Source organism: Heptranchias perlo, chromosome 2 (genome assembly GCF_035084215.1).
Source record: "Heptranchias perlo isolate sHepPer1 chromosome 2, sHepPer1.hap1, whole genome shotgun sequence".
Classification (NCBI taxonomy): domain Eukaryota; kingdom Metazoa; phylum Chordata; class Chondrichthyes; order Hexanchiformes; family Hexanchidae; genus Heptranchias; species Heptranchias perlo.
The window spans coordinates 18544549-18563764 of NC_090326.1; the positions used below are offsets into that span (position 1 = coordinate 18544549).

General features: G+C 43.4%; 1 protein-coding gene across 1 annotated transcript in view; it reads left to right on the plus strand.

Moving 5' to 3' along the window:
• LOC137335501 (nucleotide-binding oligomerization domain-containing protein 1-like) overlaps positions 1-19216 on the plus strand; it is a 72040-nt gene that overhangs the window by 39184 nt on the left and 13640 nt on the right. Inside the window, 3 exon segments of the mRNA XM_068000845.1 lie at positions 703-786; positions 10389-10472; positions 12468-12551. Of these exon segments, the coding sequence (XP_067856946.1) occupies positions 703-786; positions 10389-10472; positions 12468-12551 (252 nt within the window).

Genomic DNA, 19216 nt, shown 5'->3' on the forward strand with positions numbered 1-19216 from the left:
CTTGTCACACTGTAATTACACTTTCCTGCCAATGGTGGTGCCATAGCACCTCAGTTTTGCGTGTCCTAGATCTTGAGCCTATACCGCTGAGAAACTCCAAGGCTCCAACCAACACTACTTCCCAAATCGGAGAAGTTTTTTGCTATTTGACTATAAACAATGTAAAATTTAAAGTATTATATGAAAATAAAGACAGAATGTATGACTTTAAAGTGGGCACTGAATTACATCTGAAATAAAATCAGAAAATGCTGGAAATATTCAGTAAGTCAGGCAGCATCTGTGGAGAAAGGAACAGAGTTATTGTTTCAGGGCTCTGTATTTGCTTATAAACTGTTAAATCTCTAACTTCTTCCAGTTCTGACGAAAGGTCATCGACCTGAAATGTTAACTCTGTTTCTTTCTCCACAGATGCTGCCTCATTTGCTGAGTATTTCCAGTATTTTCTGTTTTTATTTCAGATTTCCAGCATCCGCAGTATTTTGCTTTTGACTGAATTACACCTGCTTCCTTTGGTCCAATTATCCCCCCGCCCTCTAACCCCACTTCACCTGAAGACTACACTTGGTCTTCACTCCTCATGTGCAATTCCACAGGGGATCGGCTAGTTATTGATCAACTATAGTGACCTCGTTTGTATTTTGTGTGCAGTGTACACTTGCTCTTAGTCATTCTAACGTGTCCTCTTATCATTAAACTCAGGTTGAGTGTAAACCAGGTCACAGATGATGGAGCTAAGGTACTGGCTGAAGAACTCACAAAGTACAAAATTATAAAAGTCCTTGGGTAAGTTGACAGTAAAGATACTTCTGCACGATGAGTGTACAATGCAATGTGCGATCATTTCTACCGCTCTGTGAATTATAGCTGTAGGCCCTCAAAATCCTCGGGCCTACTGAGCTGCCATCATTGCAATGGAGCTGGATCACTTTCAGCCGCTGACCTCCGCTCCTGACCCTGCTGGAGTATCTGGGGTCGGGGTGAGGTCATCTGGGGGAGGGGGGGAACGGGTGCTGCGGGTCTTCTGGGTGGAGCCCCGGCTTTTCTGGGTCCAACCTGATTTTCCTGCCCCCCGCACCCCACCCTGGGCTGTGCCTCTTGCTCCGCCTCCTCCTGGTGTCCCAGGCCCAGTGCCAATTCCAGAACCAGGTTGTTTAAGTGAACTGAGACATCAGGCTGGAGGGAAATCATAGAATCATAGAAAGGTTACAGCATGGGAGGAGGCCATTCGGCCCATCGAGTCCGCACCGGCTCTCTGCAAGATCAATCCAGCTACACATCACTGCACATTTGTACAATAAGCATTAGTTTTGAAATGGTGGCTGTGATTTTCCACTTGTGTGCTGTCCCCACTCCCCCCTCCCCATTTTAATACAAACATACGAACAATGACGGACAGGAAAAGACCCTCTGGTCCATCCAGCCTGTCCCACACAACTGCGATGCCTTGTGTATCACAATATAGACACTCCCCACCCCACCCGAAACCACGTGATCTCCTGGGAGAAGTGAAAAACCAGATAAAAACCCGGGCCAATGTGGGGAAAAAAATCTGGGAAATTCCTCTCCGACCCTCCCCCTGAGACGATCGAAACTGGTCCAGGAGATCACTCTGATAATTCTATGCAGCACCTACCTTTTGTAAGAGGTGATCTCCGCCCCAGCAAGAAACAGGTGCAGCTCTCGTTTGAAGGAATTCAGTGAATCAGGATTAATAACCCGGTCAATAAGTTTTCTAAACTCCCATTTTCCTGTGCCCATCACAGTGTATTACTGGCCCTGAATTCCAATGAAATAAATCTTTGCTGTTCCTTCTCATCGGGTGCTGTCGTTGGGCATAAAATGTTTCTAATGGTTTTTATTTCCGATCTTTGATACACTGACTGTAGTCCTACCCTAAAGACAACAGCACATTTCAAAAGCCTAATTTAACACAACTTAGTGTCTCAGTCTGAGAAACAGACCTTTCGTCAATCAGGTATTTTTGAGAGTAGCAAAACTTTTTCTTCTACAAATGATTAAATGTTGCATTCTGAGACGCAGACAGCACAGATTGAACTCATTAAATATAACGTACGATAATTCTGCTTTAACCGTAAAAAAAAGAAAGACTTACATTTCTATAGCAACTTTCATGATCTCAAGACGTCCCAAAGCCCTTTATAATGAAGTACTTTTGAAGTGTAGTCACTGTTGTAATGTAGGGAAACACAGTAGTCAGTTTACACACAGCACGGTCTCACAAACAGCAATGAGATAAATGACCAAATAATGTGTTTTAGTGATGTTGATTGATGGATAAATATTGGCCAGGACACCGAGGAGAACTCTCCTGTTCTTCTTCGAAATAGTGCCATGGGATCTTTTACATCCACCAGAGAGGACAGATGGGGCCTCGGTTTAACGTCTCATCCAAAAGATGGCACCTCCAACAGTGCAGCACTCTCTCAGTACCACACTGAAGTGTCAGCTTAGATTATCTGCTCCAGTCTCTGGAGTGAGACTGGAACCCATGACCTACCTTCTAACTCAGAGGCAAGAGTACTCCCACTGAGCCACGGCTGACACTGTGAGATTTCTTAGCATCTTTCATTACAGTCAACTTTCCAGCTGCAATGAACCAGACTACAAAATGTGGGGGAAACTTGCTTGCATACATATTGCATAGTTATGTCTTGTTACTAGCGCTTGCTGAAAATGACCAGGATAGAATCTTTCATAGGTACAGGTTCCAGTACTTGTTGAAAGCAATTGTCTAAAGCCATTGGACCTTTGGAATAAACTAAAGTTCATCAGTAACTGCTTTCTACTGCAAGTGGATCGCTAATGTTTTAATATACACCCCATCTGGAGTACTGCGTGCACTTCTGGGCATCACACCTCAGGAAGGATATATTGGCCTTGGAGGGGGTGCAGCGCAGATTGACCAGAAAGATATTGGTGCATAAGGGGTTAAACAATGAGGACAGGTTGCATAGACTTGGCTTGTATTCCCGTGAGTTTAGAAAGTTGAGGAGTGATCTAATTGAAGTGTTTAAAATGATAAAGGGATTCGATAGAGTAGATACAGGATAACAATTTCCTCTGGTGGGGGAATCCGGAACAAGAGGGCACAATCTGAAAATTAGAGCCAGGCCATTCAGGAGTGAAATCAGGAAGCACTTTTTCACACAATAGATAGTGGAAATCTGGAACTCTCTTCCCCCAAAAGGCTGTGGATGCTGGGGGGTCAATTGAAGCCTTCAAGACTGAGATTGATAGATTTTTGTTGGGTAAGAGTATCAAGGGGTATGGAGATAAAGCGGGTAAATGGAGTTAAGGTACATATCAGCTCTGATCGAACTAACAGGCTCGAAGGGCTGAATGGCCTGCTCTTGTTCCTTTGTTCCCAATAGCTCACTGTCAGCCTCTAGTGGTAAAAAACCTGTACTTCAGCATTGGGTTCCCAGCTAGACCTTTGTTGGAGGCTCTGACAGTGTTGGGTCCTGCGTTCAAAATCAAATTCATTTTCTACCCTTAATTTTTACTTGTATTCACGGGATCTCAGCAAATATATATCAATGACTGCATATAAAAAAAAACTTGCAGTTGCTTTCAATTTTTTTCTGAAGTAAAATCACAGAACAGCAAAAAATGAAATTCAAGTACAAATTTATCAGTGTCAGAATCTGTTTTTATGATCACAAAATCTGTGCGACGGGAGTCTTTTCTTGTATCAGGGAAACACATTAAGAATGCACTGCTTACTGTATCTCTACCACTTGTGTTCATTGTCACTGGTACGATTAACACTAGTGATTACACCTGTCACCTCCTGCTTACTTAGCATTTGACTGCGGGATCCTAACATAGGAAGATAGGAACACGAGTCGGCCAATTAGCCCCTCGAGTCTGTTCCGCCATTCAATGAGATCATGGCTGATCTGTGATCCAACATCCATATACCTGCTTTAGCTCCATATCCCTTAATAACTTTGGTTAACAAAAGTCTATCACCCTCAGAATTAGAATTAACAATTGAGCTAGCATCAACTGCTGTTTGCAAACGAGAGTTCCAAACTTCTACCACCCTTTGAACATAAGTACATCAGAAATAGGAGCAGGAGTAGGCCATACGGCCCCTCGAGCCTGCTCCGCCATTTACTAAGATCATGGCTGATCTTCGACCTCAACTCCACTTTCCCGCCCGATCCCCATATCCCTTGATTCCCTTAGAGTCCAAAAATCTATTGATCTCAGTCTGCGTGTAGAAACGTTTCCTAACTTCACTCCTAAAAGTCCTGGCTCTAATTTTTAGGCCACATCCCCTAGTCCTAGACTCCCCTACCAGTGGAAATAGTTTCTCTCTATCTACCCTATCAGTTCCCCTTAATATTTTGAAAACTACAATCAAATCACCCATTAATCTTCTAAATTCCAGGGAATGCAACCCTAGTTTGTGTAATCTCTCTTCGTAATTTAACCCTTGGAGTCCAGGTATCATTCTAGTAAATCTACACTGCGCTCCTTCCAAGGACAGTATATCCTTCCTAAGGTGCGGTGCCCAGAACTGAACACAGTACTCCAGATGTGGTCTAACCAGGGCTTTGTATAGCTGTAGCATAACTTCTACCCCCTTGTATTCTAGTCCTCTAGATATAAAGGCCAGCATTCCATTAGCCTTTTTGATTATTTTCTATACCTGACCATGACATTTTAATGATCTATGTACATGGACCCCTAAGTCTCTTTGGACCTCCACTGTTTCAAGCTTTTCACCATTTAGAAAGTACTCTGATCTATCCTTTTTAGGTCTAAAGTGGATGACCTCACGCTTGCCTACATTGAAATCCATTTGCCACAGTTTTACCCATTCATTTAATCTATTAATATCTCTCGGTAGTTTTCTGCTTCCATCTACACTGCTTACAATGCTACCTATCTTTGTGTCAGCGGCAAACTTGGATAAGTGGCTCTCTATCCCATCATCTAAGTCGTTAATAAACACAGTGAATAGTTGAGGCCCCAACACAGATCCCTGTGGGACACCACTAGTCACATTCTGCAAATTTGAGTACCTGCCCATTATCCCTACTCTCTGTCTCCTGCCGCTCAGCCAATTTCTTAACCAGGTCAATAATTTGCCCTCAATTCCATGAGCTTCAACTTTAGCTAACAGTCCCTTATGAGGGATTTTATCGAATGCCTTCTAGAAGTCAATATAAACAACATCCAAAGAGATTCCTCTATCCACTACTTTAGTCACCTCTTCAAAAAATTCAATCAGGTTTGTCAGGCATGACCTACCCTGAAAATTTTCAAGTTGTTCAGTCACTCTATCTTAAATTAGAGACTCTAGTAATTTCCTGACAACAGATGTTAGGCTAACTGGTCTATAATTCCCTGGTTTCCCTCTCTTACCTTTCTTAAATAGTGGAGTGACATGTGCAATTTTCCAATCTAAAGGAACAGTTCCTGAATCGAGAGAACTTTGGAAGATTATAGTTAGGGCCTCTGCAATGTTCTCACCTACTTCCTTTAAAATCCTGGGATGGAAACCATCTGGTTCTGGGGATTTGTCCCTTTTAGTGCCATTAATTTCTTCATTACTGGTAATTTGCTTCTGTTAATTATGGTGAGTCCCCGTCCCTGATTCAAAATTAGTTTCCTTGGGGTGCCCAGCATGCTATCCTCTTCCTCTATTGTAAATACTGATACAAAGTAATTATTTAACATGTCCACCATTTCCTTATTTTCATTTACATTCTCACCATTATCAGTTTTTAAGGGGCCCACATTACTCTTGACCACCCTCTTTTTCCTAATATAATTGTAAACATTTTTTGTGTTGATTTTTTTTGTGCAAGTTTCTTTTCATCCTCCCTTTTTGTAGCTCTTACTATCTGTTTTGTCACCCTTTGCTGTTCTTTGCATCTCTCCCATTCGCCAGGATCTGTGCTGTTTTTTGCACTTTTTATGCTTTATCTTTTAGTTTTATGTTGTCCCTTACCTCTTTTGCTTTTCCTGGCTGTTTTTTTTTTGGCAAGTAGAGCTCTTTCCCCTTAGGAGAATAAACTGGTTTTGTATCACGTTAAATTCTTTTTTGAACACCTTCCACTGATCTTCCATCATCTTACCCATTAACAGATTTGCCCAGTTTACTGTGGACAGTCTCTGTCTCATCCCATTGAAGTCGGCCTTACCTAAATTTAGAATCTTAGTAACTGATACGGGTTTCTCCCTTTCAAACACAATGTTGAACTCGATCATATTATGATCACTATTAAATAAATGTTCACGCACCGTTAGGCTGTTAACTAAATCTGGCTCATTACTCATTATTAAATCTAATACGGCCTCCCTCCTTTTTGGTTCTAGGACATATTGTTGCAGAAAGTTGTCCTGAACACACTCAAGAAATTCACTACCTTTCTGACATGAGCTCGTCTCTTTATCCCAATCTATATGAAAGTTAAAATCCCCCATTAAAACCACTCTGCCTTTGCTACATGTTTGTCTAATCTCTGCATTTATACATTCTGCCACCTCACAGCTGCTACCAGGGGGTCTATACACAACTCCCATTACAGTCTTACATTCAATTTCTTAATTCTACCCATAAAGTCTCCACTGCCTGCTTACCTCTCGTTATATCCTCTCTTATCATTGAATTAATTTCATCCTTAATCACTAAGGCTACTCCTCCCCTTCTACCAGTTTCCCTATCCTTCCTATATACCTTATAACCTGGTATATTCAGTTCCCAGTCCTGACCACCTTGCAGCCATGTCTCAGTAATGGCTATCTTGTCGTACGCTCTAAGTTGAATTTGCACCTGCAATTCATTCAATTTGTTCCTTATACTCCGTGCGTTTGTATAAAGAATGCTTATTTGGGCCACACACCCTAACCTGTCCTTCTGCTCTAATATTGATTTTCTCACACATTTCTTATTTCTCTCTCCTGATTTACATCTTTTGGTTTTACCTGTAGTGCCTAAAGCATAATTTCTGTCTATTACTCTACTCTCTTGCTTTTCATTTGTTTTAGAATTATTATTTATACTACCTTTTCCACGTGATACCTCCCCCCTCCCCCCCCCCCCCCCCCGCCATTTACTAGTTTGAAGTCCTTGTGACCGCACTATTTATCCTTTCCGGTAGGATCCTGGTCCCAGCCCGGTTCAGGTGGAGCCCGTCCCAACGGTACAGTTCCTTCCTGTCCCAGTACTGGTGCCAGAGTCCCATGAAATGGAACCCCTCTTTCCCACACCTTTCCTTCAGCCACATGTTCACCTCCCTAATCTGTTTATCCCCATGCAAATTTGCATGTGGCTCGGGTAATAATCCAGAGATTATAACCCTTGAGGTCCTATTTTTTAATTTAGCTCCTAGCTCCTGGTACTCTCTGAACAGGACCTCTTGCCTACTCTTTCCTATGTTGTTGGTCCCAACATGGACCACAGCAACTGGATCCTCCCTCTCCAATATCCTTTCAAGTCGGTTCAAGATGTCCCTCACCAGGTATGCAACATATCATGTGGGACTCTCCATCCTTCTTACAAAGGATGCTATCTGTCCTTCTAATTATTGAATCCCCTACAACTACCACATCTCCTCCTCCTCCTCTCTTTGAGCAGCCTCCTGCTTCAAGGTGCCATGGTCATCATTCTGGCTGTCCTTCCAACAGTCTTTATCCTTATCCTCACAGGTAACAAGTACATTGTACCTGTTGGATAGGATCGGTTTCTGTGGATCCTCGTTCCCTATCTCACCTGGGTTCCCTTTACTCTGTACACTGTTGGTCACATCAACCTCGTTCTGATCCTGTACCTCTCTACGAGGTGTGACCCAAGGTCTGGAGCAAACTGTCCAGATACCCCTCCCCCTCACTTATGTGTCAGAGTGTCTCTAACTCGCACTCCAGCTCAATGACTCTGAGCTGTAGATATTTGGGGCGGAGATCTCTGCTGCAGATGTGTTCACTCGGGAGATTCTTGATGTCCACAAACTCCCACATACTGCAGTCCAGACATACAACCTGCTCTGCTGTATCTTAGTCTATATTTACTTATAGATAATTACTTTTTAGTCTGTTTTGGGTTTTTTTTTGCTTTTTAAAAAAATTTAGCACCTCCTTCCCCCTCTACACCTAATTCCCACTCTCACCAAATTCTCAAGTTCCCACTTGGTTCACAATCCACTCTGTTCGCGATGTGTGACCTACTCTAAACCATATGTTAGCCTCTATCACACAGAATACATTCTCATAGTACAAAGATATTAATACTGACTTCTGCATTGTTCAGCTGTTCTTCCTATTATATTATACACTATCCTGACGTAATCGTTGACATGATTGTCCTCTTCAACCACTCTTGGCTCATTGTTTGGATGGTCACCTTTCCTGATAGGTTACCTTCACTTGTGCATTAAGCTTTTTCCAGTAATTGTTACCCCTTCCTTTATCAGCGATATCTCTGCTAATCTTGACACACCACATTCCTGCACGCTCACAATTTCAATGGTTTCAATAGTTTATGGTTAACCATAGCTCGTAAACAAGTTCAAAGTGCATTGCGCAGTTCTGGTAGTCTCTTCAAGATATGTCCAGTAACAGTTTATTTTTAGGATATGTCCAGTGAGTCTGTTTTTAAGATATGTCCAGTAACAGTCTCAAAATCCATGGGGGTTATTTTAAACTCCAAGAACGAGTGGGTTGGGGGCCGGGGGAGTTGAACTTTGTTGTTTTTTTGGGTCGCAACCGCAAAATTTTCAGACTTTGCATTTCCCAGTGGGAAGCCTGTACTTTTCCGCACTGACTTTAAAACCGGAAACAAAGCTGGGTTGTGGTTGCGACCCAAAAAACAATTATTTTCAACTCCCACCCGCCCCCAACTCACCCATTCTTGGGGTTTAAAATCACCCCCCTATGTCAAAGTAACGGTCCCAGAATCCTTTAAAAGGACTGAATCATGACTGTGTTTATTACTGAGTTGCCTATAGGTTGCACCATTTTAATTCAGGTCTACATGCCAACAGAATAAAACATTTAGCACCATAAACACTAGAGCTGGCTCACAGACTTCGGTCTCATGGAATCTCAATCAAATGACACCAATGTAAAAGTAATTTAATAGGGACTGTTTTCTTATTTTTTGATCGTATCCCAGCACATTACCCCATTCATATACTTCTCAAGGTAGCTGAATGACATTTTAAAAATTTCAAAATATACTTTGGTTCATAAAATTTAAAGATACACACAGTTTAAGTAATAAGACACAATTTCAAGCAAGGCAGTTCAAAGCAATACAGTGCAGATCGTTAACACTATGATCTCATTACTACAATTTTAAAACATAGCACATATCTTCTAATACATTCTGCACAATACAAGGGTGGGATGGCCTTACACGGTGACCTTTCCCCATAGATCCTTTTTGTAGACCGCACCTCACTTCAGTGCGTCCAACAGCACGTACTCCTGGACCTTGGAGTGCACCAGTTGGCAACACTCGGTTGTGGACAGCTCCTTCAGCTGGAAGACCAGCAGGTTTCGGGTGGACCAAAGGGCCTCCCTCACCGAGTTGATGGTCTTCCAGCCACAGGTGATATCTGTCTCAGTGTGCATCCCAGGGAACAGCCTGTAGAGCACAGCATCCTGTGTTACCAAACTGTTGGGGATGAAGCGGGACAGATACCAACGCATCTCTCTCCACACCCTCTGCGCGAAGGTGCAGTCCATCAGGAGGTGGATGATGGTCTCCTCCCCACTGCAGCCTCGAGGGCAGCTCGCAGTGGCGCTGAGATTCTGTGCGTGTTGGAAGGACCCTTCTCACCACCATCCAGGCTACATCCTGGTGCCTGTTGGTCAGGTCTGGCGACAAGACGTTCTGCCAAATGGCATCGACCGTCTAGTCGAGGAACTGCCCAATCGGATCCACCCTCTCCTTCCCTTGCAGGACTCTCGGAACGTTCTGTGTGGACCACTGTCTGACGGCCTTGTGGTCGAAGGGGTTTCCCCTCAGGAACATCTCCACCTAGGACAGGTGGGGGTGGGGGTGGGGGGTACGGTCTGGCCAGACCCAGCCTTCTCAGTGTGTTGGACAGGTAGAAACTCATCATCATAACAGGGGAAAAAAACATTCAGTCTCTGCAATCCTCACACCAACTCTTTGTTTTCCTCTTCCTCGAGAAATAGTTTTATTGGGTAGAATTTCCGTGGGGGTTCTCTAGAACTCCCGTCATAACTTCAGCAGAAACCCTGGAGAAATGCCGTAACCGGCCCTTTACGCCATTTCATGGAGCGGGAAGCTTTTAAAAACTGCAGATTGTAATTCATTGCCAGCCTAAGCTTTGCCCCATTGTTGTGTCACCTCTCTTAAATGAGGCATGTTATTTTTCCAGCCTGTACAGGAATCAGATCACTGATGTTGGTGCCCGGTTCGTCGCTCAAGTCATTGAAGAATGCCCGAGTCTTCGAACGTTAAAGTAAGAAATGTGTTGACACTTTATGCAAATCACTTGTACTGTATTTAATGTTAATTGTGACAGGGAGGCCAACCAATAGCAAGCTGAAGCTACAAAAACTTTATATAAACACAAGGGAATGTTTGTAACATCAGAAAAGTAATTGGTTAATATTATTGCATCTCATAGTCATCGCAAAGCCCATTTAAGAAAAGGAAGAATTTGCATTTATATGGCAAGGACGACCCAAAATGCTTTACAGCCAATGAGGTACTTTTTGAAGTGTAGTCACTGTTGTAATGTAGCAGCCAATTTGCATACAGCAAGGTCCCACAAACAGCAATGAGGTAATGACCAGATAATCTGTTTTAGTGATGTTGGTTGAGGGATAAATATTGGGCAGGACACTGGAGAGAACTCCCCTGCACTTCGTCGAAATGGTGCCATAAAATCTTTTACGTTCACTTGAGAGGGCAGATGGGGCCTCAGTTTAGCATCTCATCTGATAGACAGCACCTCTGGCAGTGCGGTACTCTCTCAGTACTGCATGGGAGTGTCAGCCTGGATTATGAGCTCAAGTCTCTGGAGTGGGACTTGAACCCACAACCTTTTGAGTTAGAGGTGAGATTGTTACCACTGAGCCATGGCTAAAGCACCGTTACTGTGCAGGGGATTAGTTTGATCATCTAAAAGGTTTATCAGTGCTGCAGAATAATAGGATGTAGGCTTATTCCTTTAATTGACTAGCAGGGGAGTCCTTGAGTTTGTTCAGCAGCTGCCCTTAAAGGCGTAAAGAGGAGAGAAAAATTATTCAAGTCCGTTTTAATCCAACGGGATTTGTGTTTCAAAGACCTGAATCTGCTTAAAAAGACCATGAATTTCCCCTATAGTTGAGTGAGTTTCTCCAGTGAGTAGCTGAGCCATTCTGACCAAGAAGGCCACAGATTTGATTTCTGGTCTTCACTGTGCTGACTGACCCCAGCCAGGACACACACGAGGGGCGTTACAATTGGCCTTAGCACTCCTAGATTAAGAAGAGGAAGATTAGCCAGGGTTGCCACTCCGACTGCTATCCAGCAAGCTCTGCGTGTGAACGTTCGATGGCGACAGGGTCAAGTTTGGCTTTGATGCCCTCACTGTTTTAACCCTTACTGCACCCATCAACGCTCGCTGACAGTGCTCACAATAATGAGGTGAGGTACTTGATCATGACCATCAGCCCATGGACTGAACCCAGCACGGAATCTGGGTCCGTCATAGACTAATTGATGGAGATTGATTGCTGTGATTATCATTGTATCATGTGACTACCAGGATGGTAGAAGGCAAACTAGATGGACCTTGGACTTTTTTCATCCAGCGGTTCTTTAAAAAGAGAGTGAAAACAATGGGGTAGAATTTCTGCAGGGCTTCTCCCAATCTCTTGCCATAGCTTTGGCGGGAGATCAGCGAGGACTCTGGAGAAATAGCGTAAAGGGCCAGTTATAGCATTTCTCCAGGGTTTCTCCTGAAGTTATGACGGGAGATCAAGAAAACCCCCATGGAAATTTTACCCCAATAAAACTATTTCTCGAGGAAGAGGAAGACAAAGAGTTGGTGCGAGGATTGCAGAGACTGAATGCTTTTTTCCCCTGTGACGGTGATGACCCGGCATAGAGCAGAGAACAAAATGGCCGTTTGCACAGTTCTTTCTGAATTTCAGGGCCAATAAATCCAGACCTCTCAAAACAGGGGCTAGTTAAGTACAGAGAACTGAAATGGAAAAACTGGGAAGAGGAGGAGTCTTTCTGAAGCTAAGGGTCAGTTGAATTGGTCAAAGTAGTAGAACCCAACCATTGTCAGTGCCCATTACTAGAGACAAGTCCTCTTCCAACTCTCTGCTGTTGGGATACTGTTTATGAGCACTGAAGAGCCAGAAGAAGAAAATAGCAAAACTTCAAGTTTGATATTTGGGGCTGAAATAAAATATTTTATAAAATGTATGTTACAAAATATTTTCAAATCCTGCTATTGTAGAATTGGACTCAACAAACTTACAAGCGAAGGAGGGAAATCATTAGCACAAGCAATTCAGAAAAGCAAGACCATCAAAGACATAGGGTGAGTATAGAATATGGTCTTAATGGTGTTCATAAATTAACAAGATAGTTATGGGCGTGGAATACCACTCAGCTCATTTAATTACCCACCCAGAATGACCCCAGATTCACCCCATTACAGTATCAAATTGTTTCTTAAATGATTCTGGGGGTTTTGTCTCCACCCTTCTTATCTGTAAGTTCATTTCATGTGTGGATCGCTCTTTGTATAAAGACGAACTTCTTAACATAGGTCCTAAGTTTACCTTTTACTAGTGTGAACCCTTGTCCTACCCTTGCACTTTAGTTTGAAGTAGTTTTCCAGATCATCCTCTGCTATATCTTAAATATCTCAACAAGATTATTTCTCAGCCCCCTCCTTCTGAGGGTGAAAAGCCCATGTTTTTGCACCCTTTCCTCATACCTGAAACCTCTATCATAAGAGATCAGCTTTGTGCCTCTTTGAACTGTCTCCATCCTCAGATCTGGAAACAGTACTCAAGGACACAGAGTACTATACAGTTTAAGCATGACTTCCTCTGACTTGTGTTCTACTATTTTGGCTAAAAGTTGAGTGTCGACTCAATTAGACCATTCCATCTCTTTCAGTTTCATCTATAAGTATTTTGACTACATTCATGGAGGACGTAGGTCACCCATTTATTCTTCCCGTGTGCACTAGTTTTATTTAATAACATTTGCCATTTTTCTGCCCACTTACACATTTTGTTTATGTTTCCTAAGCTGCCTCCTATGAATCAATTGCCCCTCCCAGTTTGGTATTGTTGCAAATTTAACCAATTTTCATTGAGTTCTATGTCATTGTAAATTAGAAGCAGTAATGGTCCCAGAACTAATCCATGGGGCACATACACCCAGCACTTTCCCCCACCCTGTCATTACGTCTCTAACTAGTAGAGGTGTGGAAGTTATGTTACAGTTATATAAAGCTCAGGGTTAGACCCCATGCAGAGTACTACGTTCAATTCTGGGCACTGCACCTCAGGAAGGATATATTGGCCTTGGAGGGGATGCAGCGCAGATTCACCAGAATGATACCAGGTTTAAAAGGGTTAAGCTATGATGACAGGTTGCATAGACTAGGCTTGTATTCCCTTGAGTATAGAAGATTAAGGGGTGATCAAATTGAGATGTTTATGGTTAGAGGATTTGATAGGGTAGATAGGGAGAAACTATTTCCTCTGGTGGGAGAGTCCAGAACAAAGAGGCTTAACTTTAAAATTAGAGCTAGGCATTTCAGGGGTGATGTCAGGAAGCACTTCTTCACACAAAGGGTAGTGGAAATCTGGAACTCTCTTTCCCAAAAGGCTGTTGAGGCGGGGGGGGGGGGCGGGGGGGGGCAATTGAAAATTTCAAAACTGAGGTAGACAGGTTTTTGATAGGCAAGAGTATTAAGGGTTACGGAACCAAAGCGGGTCGATGGAGTTAATATACAGGTCAACCACGATCTATTTGAAACCCACCACATTGAGCTTAACTAACGGGCTTTTGTGCCAAACTTTGTCAAACATCCTTTGGTAGCTCAGGTTCATCATGTTATCAGGCTTTCCACAATCCACTTGGGTTGTTGCTTCCTCAAAAAAGGTCAAGGACGTTGTTCGGACAGCATCTTGACCTTCTAACCGCTGTTACTCCTGAACAAACAATCCTCCAGTTTACTCCTGTTAATCGATTCCATTATTTTACACAAAATTGAATCATATTTTCAGGTTGAAATGCCCTTTTTTTTTAAAAGCAGTTCTGAAAATATTTAATTTCATTCCATCAACGCAAAAATAAGATTAGGGATTTGCGATTCTGGGTCCAAATATCACATACGCACAAATTAGCAGCCAGTCCCTGAGACTTTAAATGCGAGCAGCTTCTCACAGTGGCATTGAGTGATTATATCTTCCTTTCTTTCTTCTGTAGTTTTCAGCCCGCTCATGCTCCCTTGCTGTGCGGGTTTACCCCTTGAACTGGCCGCGAAACTTCAATTTTTTTCCCACAGCCTTTTGGGGGAGAGAGTTCCAGATTTCAATTAACCTTTTGTGTGAAAAAGTGCTTCCTGATTTCCCTCCTAAATGGCCTGGCACTAATTTTAAGATCACGTTCCCTCGTTCTTGATTCCTCAACCAGAGGAAATAGTTTCTCAGTATCTACCCTATTGAATCCTTTTAACATTTTAAACACTCAATCAGACCACCCCTTAGTCTTGCAGGAAATTGGTGTGAAACTAACTTTCCATTTCACATCCCACCCCCACCCCCCACATCCTTTCGTTGATTTATATTCAACAACAACAACAACAACAACAACAACTTGCATTTGTATAACGCCCTTAAAGTAGTAAAACGTCCCAAGCCGCTTCATAGGAGCGTTTATCAAACAAAATTTGACACCGAGACACATAAGAAGATGTTAAGACAGGTGACCAAAAGCTTGGTCAAAGACCTTGGGTGCTAAATTGGGCCATGTAGGGCCCGTTGTTTCGGTGCTACACGGCCTCTTTGACATCCAAGATGGTGTCTTGGATGCACACGCACGTTTCCAGTGTAACGTGCGTCAGATGCCATCTTGGTATAGGAGTTAGCGCGGGCGCAGATAACGAACGCTGGAATCATGTAAAGTAAGGAGAAAATGGCTTCATTCAGTGTGCAATGCTGATTTAAAGTGATAGACACCATTTTGGGACTTAACGCTCAACTCAACACACAGTCTTAACCCCGACCATCTGAACCTGTCTTAAATGCCTGGAAGACCCCCCCACCAGCATTATTTAAAGGGACCATGCAGGATTTACAGGTTAGTGGCTGGATTATTGCTTCTGGCTGCCGAGACATTTGTAACTGTTTTTGGAGGTCTCCTATACTTGAATACTAGGACGCAGGGACATGGCCTAACATTTAGAGCCAGGACGTGCAGGAGTGAAGTTAGGAAATGCTTCTACACACAAAGGGTGGGAGAAGTTTGGAACGCTCTTCTGCAGACGGCAGTTGATGCTAGCTCACTTGTAAATGTTAAATCTGAGGTTGATAGATTTCTGTGAACCAAGGGTATTAAGGGATATGGGGCTAAGACGGGAATATGGAGTTAGGTCACAGGTCCACCATGATCTCATTGAATGGTGGAACAGGCTCGAGGGGCTAAATGCCACTCCCACTTGCTGCCTCCTGATATGCGCCACCTTCTCCTGCAAGAAAGTGGGACGTGTGTCTGGGTGATGGGCCTGTTAAGGTTGAATAGCTGTCAGTGTGTGTGGTGTGAGTTATGGGTGGTCGGCTTGCAACAGTGGTAATGTGTAAGGGTGAGAGGAAGTATCTGGTTGGAAGAGTTGAGTACTGATGGAAAGAGTTTATTGGTATGTGGGTGATGGGGGTGTAGTGTGTGGTGCAGTTGGTAGGAGACGCCACTTGACAGTTGACCTCACTCAACTTGACCTCAACACTCATGTCAAAACATTGAACTTCTTCCTGCACTGCATCCATGTTCATGATGCTGTGCGCCTGGCATTGACTTCGTCCCCCGCTGCCTCCCACTGCCTTTTGGATATATATCTGGAGGGCCTCTTGCCAAACCCCACCCTACGGATATAGGATGTCCCTTCTTCTGTCCATCTCTTGCCCCAAGGCCTCTAGTGCATCAGCAGAGAACCTTGGTGCACACTCTCTCGCAGGCCTGGTACCAACTCAGTTCGGCAGATTGGTGAGGTCTGGTGTGCAGATTGGAGGATGTGGGATTTAGTAGTGCGCAACCTTTATTCAATGTTTTAACATAACTCATCAATGTGTAAACATAGGGCTGGGACCTGCATCTGTGTTTTACGTGTGCGATGTCTGATCTCTGTTCAGACTCCATGCAGACAGTAAACTGTTATTTTCAGCAAATAACAGGTACCAGCTACCTTTAAGAGATTTCTAAGAAACATCCTCCCTTTAAGAGATTGAGCTCCCTCTGGTGGTGGAAAGTGTGACTTGCATTGATTCCACGTGCAAGGCCTGGAATGGAATGCTGATCGCAGGTGAGTCCTGGGGTGGGCTGAAACTTGCATCCCGCCTGCGCAGGGGCCAAAGGGCGTGGGGTAATAGCACATCACGCTACCCCCGCCCAAAAACTGCCCCTGCCCAATTGTTTTCCCCGGTAGATTTTAAGGAGCATCTCAAAGGAGGAGAGAGAGGTGAAGATATGGAGTGATTTAGAGAGGGAATTTCAGAGCTTTGTGCCCTGACAGCTGAAGGCACGGGAGCCAATGGTGGAGTGAAGGGAATCGGGGATGCAGAAGAGGCCAGAATTGGAGGAGCACAGAGAACTCGGAGGGTTGTAGGGCTGGAGGAGGTTACAGTGATAGGGATGGGCGAGGCCATGGAGGGATTTGAAAACAAGGATGATAACTTTAAAATTGAGGCATTGCCGGACTGTACTCTTTATTCTTCTTTGAATGTTCAGTTTGTGGATCTCGGGGCCTCTGGCTTTATGAATCTGTCTGCACCTCATCAGCACTTTTCAACATTCACTTCTGTTTAGCAGTTTTCGCACCAACTTCCCCCAAGATTTAAAATGAGGCTTTAAAAGAACACCCTTTTAAAGTGGCATTTTAACACACGTTTTTTCCAGCAGAAAAACTCTCTGGAATTTCCTTTGTTGTATCGAGATGCACGCAAACAGAAAATTAAGGTCTTTTATTTACAGGAATCTAGCGCGAGTTACCAGCTTGATACTGTCCAACTTGAAGGAGAAACATGGAAGTATTTTATCCCCCTTATTTTTCGATGAGTAGTTATAAATAAATCATGGTAAAACACCTTGTGACAACTTGTAGGATCCAAAAACACTTTATGGTTATCTCCCCATTAAACTACCACTTCCTGTTGTGTATCCTGTACTGAAAGCATCATGTGACCACATTCTTAAATTCAAGTTTCTTATGATTGTTTTTTTTATTTATTAAGCGAAGGTGTCACAATGATGGGGGATGGAACACTCTTTCTCCCACTTGTCCACTGTGGGGGAAGGAGAGAATGAAAGTGTTTTTTCTAACCTCTAGCTTTACCCAATGTCATGATGTGGAGATGCCGGTGATGGACTGGGGTTGACAATTGTAAACAATTTTACAACACCAAGTTATAGTCCAGCAATTTTATTTTAAATTGTGAATGTCAGTATCAGGTATTCTAGAGGCAGAGATAGATAAGCAAAATAAGCTGCTATCTGTTCTAAACCCAATGTCGGAAGATCACCACAGAAAGAGACAAAGAACTTGCATTTATATAGCGCCTTTCACAACCTCAGGACGTCCCAAAACGCTTTACCACCAATGAAGTACTTTTGAAGTGTGATCACTGTTGTAATGTAGGAAATGCGGCAGCCAATTTGTACACAGCAAGGTCCCACAAACAGCAATGAAATAATCTGTTTTAGGTGTTGGTTAAGGGATAAATATTTGCCAGGGTACCAGGGAGAACTCCCCAGCTCTTCTTTGAAATTGTGCCATGGGACATTTTACTATCACCTGAGAGGGCAGATGGGGCCTCGGTTTAATGTCTCATCTGAAAGACGACACCTCCGACAGTGCAGTGCTCCCTCAGTACTGCACTGGGAATGTCATCCTGGGTTTTATGTCAAGTCTCTGGAGTGAGACTTGAACCAATGACTTTCTAACTCAAAGGCGAGAGTGCTACCACTGAGCCATGGCTGACCCATCCCCCTAACTGCCTGTGTTTTTCTGTTTCCCACAATGTTGTCCCTGAGGCCTCTCGGAGTGAGATTGCCTGTGGCCACCAGTGCTTCAAAGCAAAAGTGAATCTTCGATACTCCTGAAATGTTCTTTGATACATACTAACCTCATCCCTATAGGAGTTAGAGCCCTTCAATCCAAGTGTGGCTGTCAGAACAGCTCTTGGCAACAAAAAAAACAGCTTGTCAGAAGTATCATGGAATCTTACAGCACGGAAGGAGGCCATTTGGCCCATCGTGCCTGTGCCGGCTCTTTGAAAGAACTATCCAATTAGTCCCACTCCCTGCTCTTTCCCCATAGCCCTGCAAATTTTTCCTTTTCAAATATATATCTAACTATCTAACTCCCTTTTGAAAGTTACTATTGAATCTGCTTCCACCGCCCTTTCAGGCAGCGCATTCCGGATCATAACAATTTGCCTTGTATCAAAACTTCTCCTCATCTCCCCTCTGGTTCTTTTGCCAATTACCTTAAATCTGTGTCCTCTGGATACTGACCCTCCTGCCACTGGAAACAGTTTCTTCCTATTTACTCGATCAAAACCCCTCATAATTTTGAACACCTCTATTAAATCTCACTTTAACCTTCTCTGCTCCAAGGGGAATAATTCCAGATTCTCCAGTCTCTCCACATAACTGAGGTCATTCATCTCTTCTACCGTTCTAGTAAATCTCTTCCGCACCATCTCTAAGGCCTTGATATCCTTCCTAAAGTGTGGTGCCCAGAATTGCAATACTTCAGCTGATGCCTAACGATTTACAGTGAAGTACAGTCCAGTTGCACTGTAGTTTTAATGTCTTTAAAGAGCCAGCTTGAGAAGTGGCAAATGTAGATAAAGTACCACTCTTGAGCACGGTCCCTGACCTCTTAAAAATAGTTGCCCTGAAGAGGGGACACCGCTTTTTAAACTCCAAAGCACTACACCTCAAAGTGGTTCACGCTCACAATGAGCT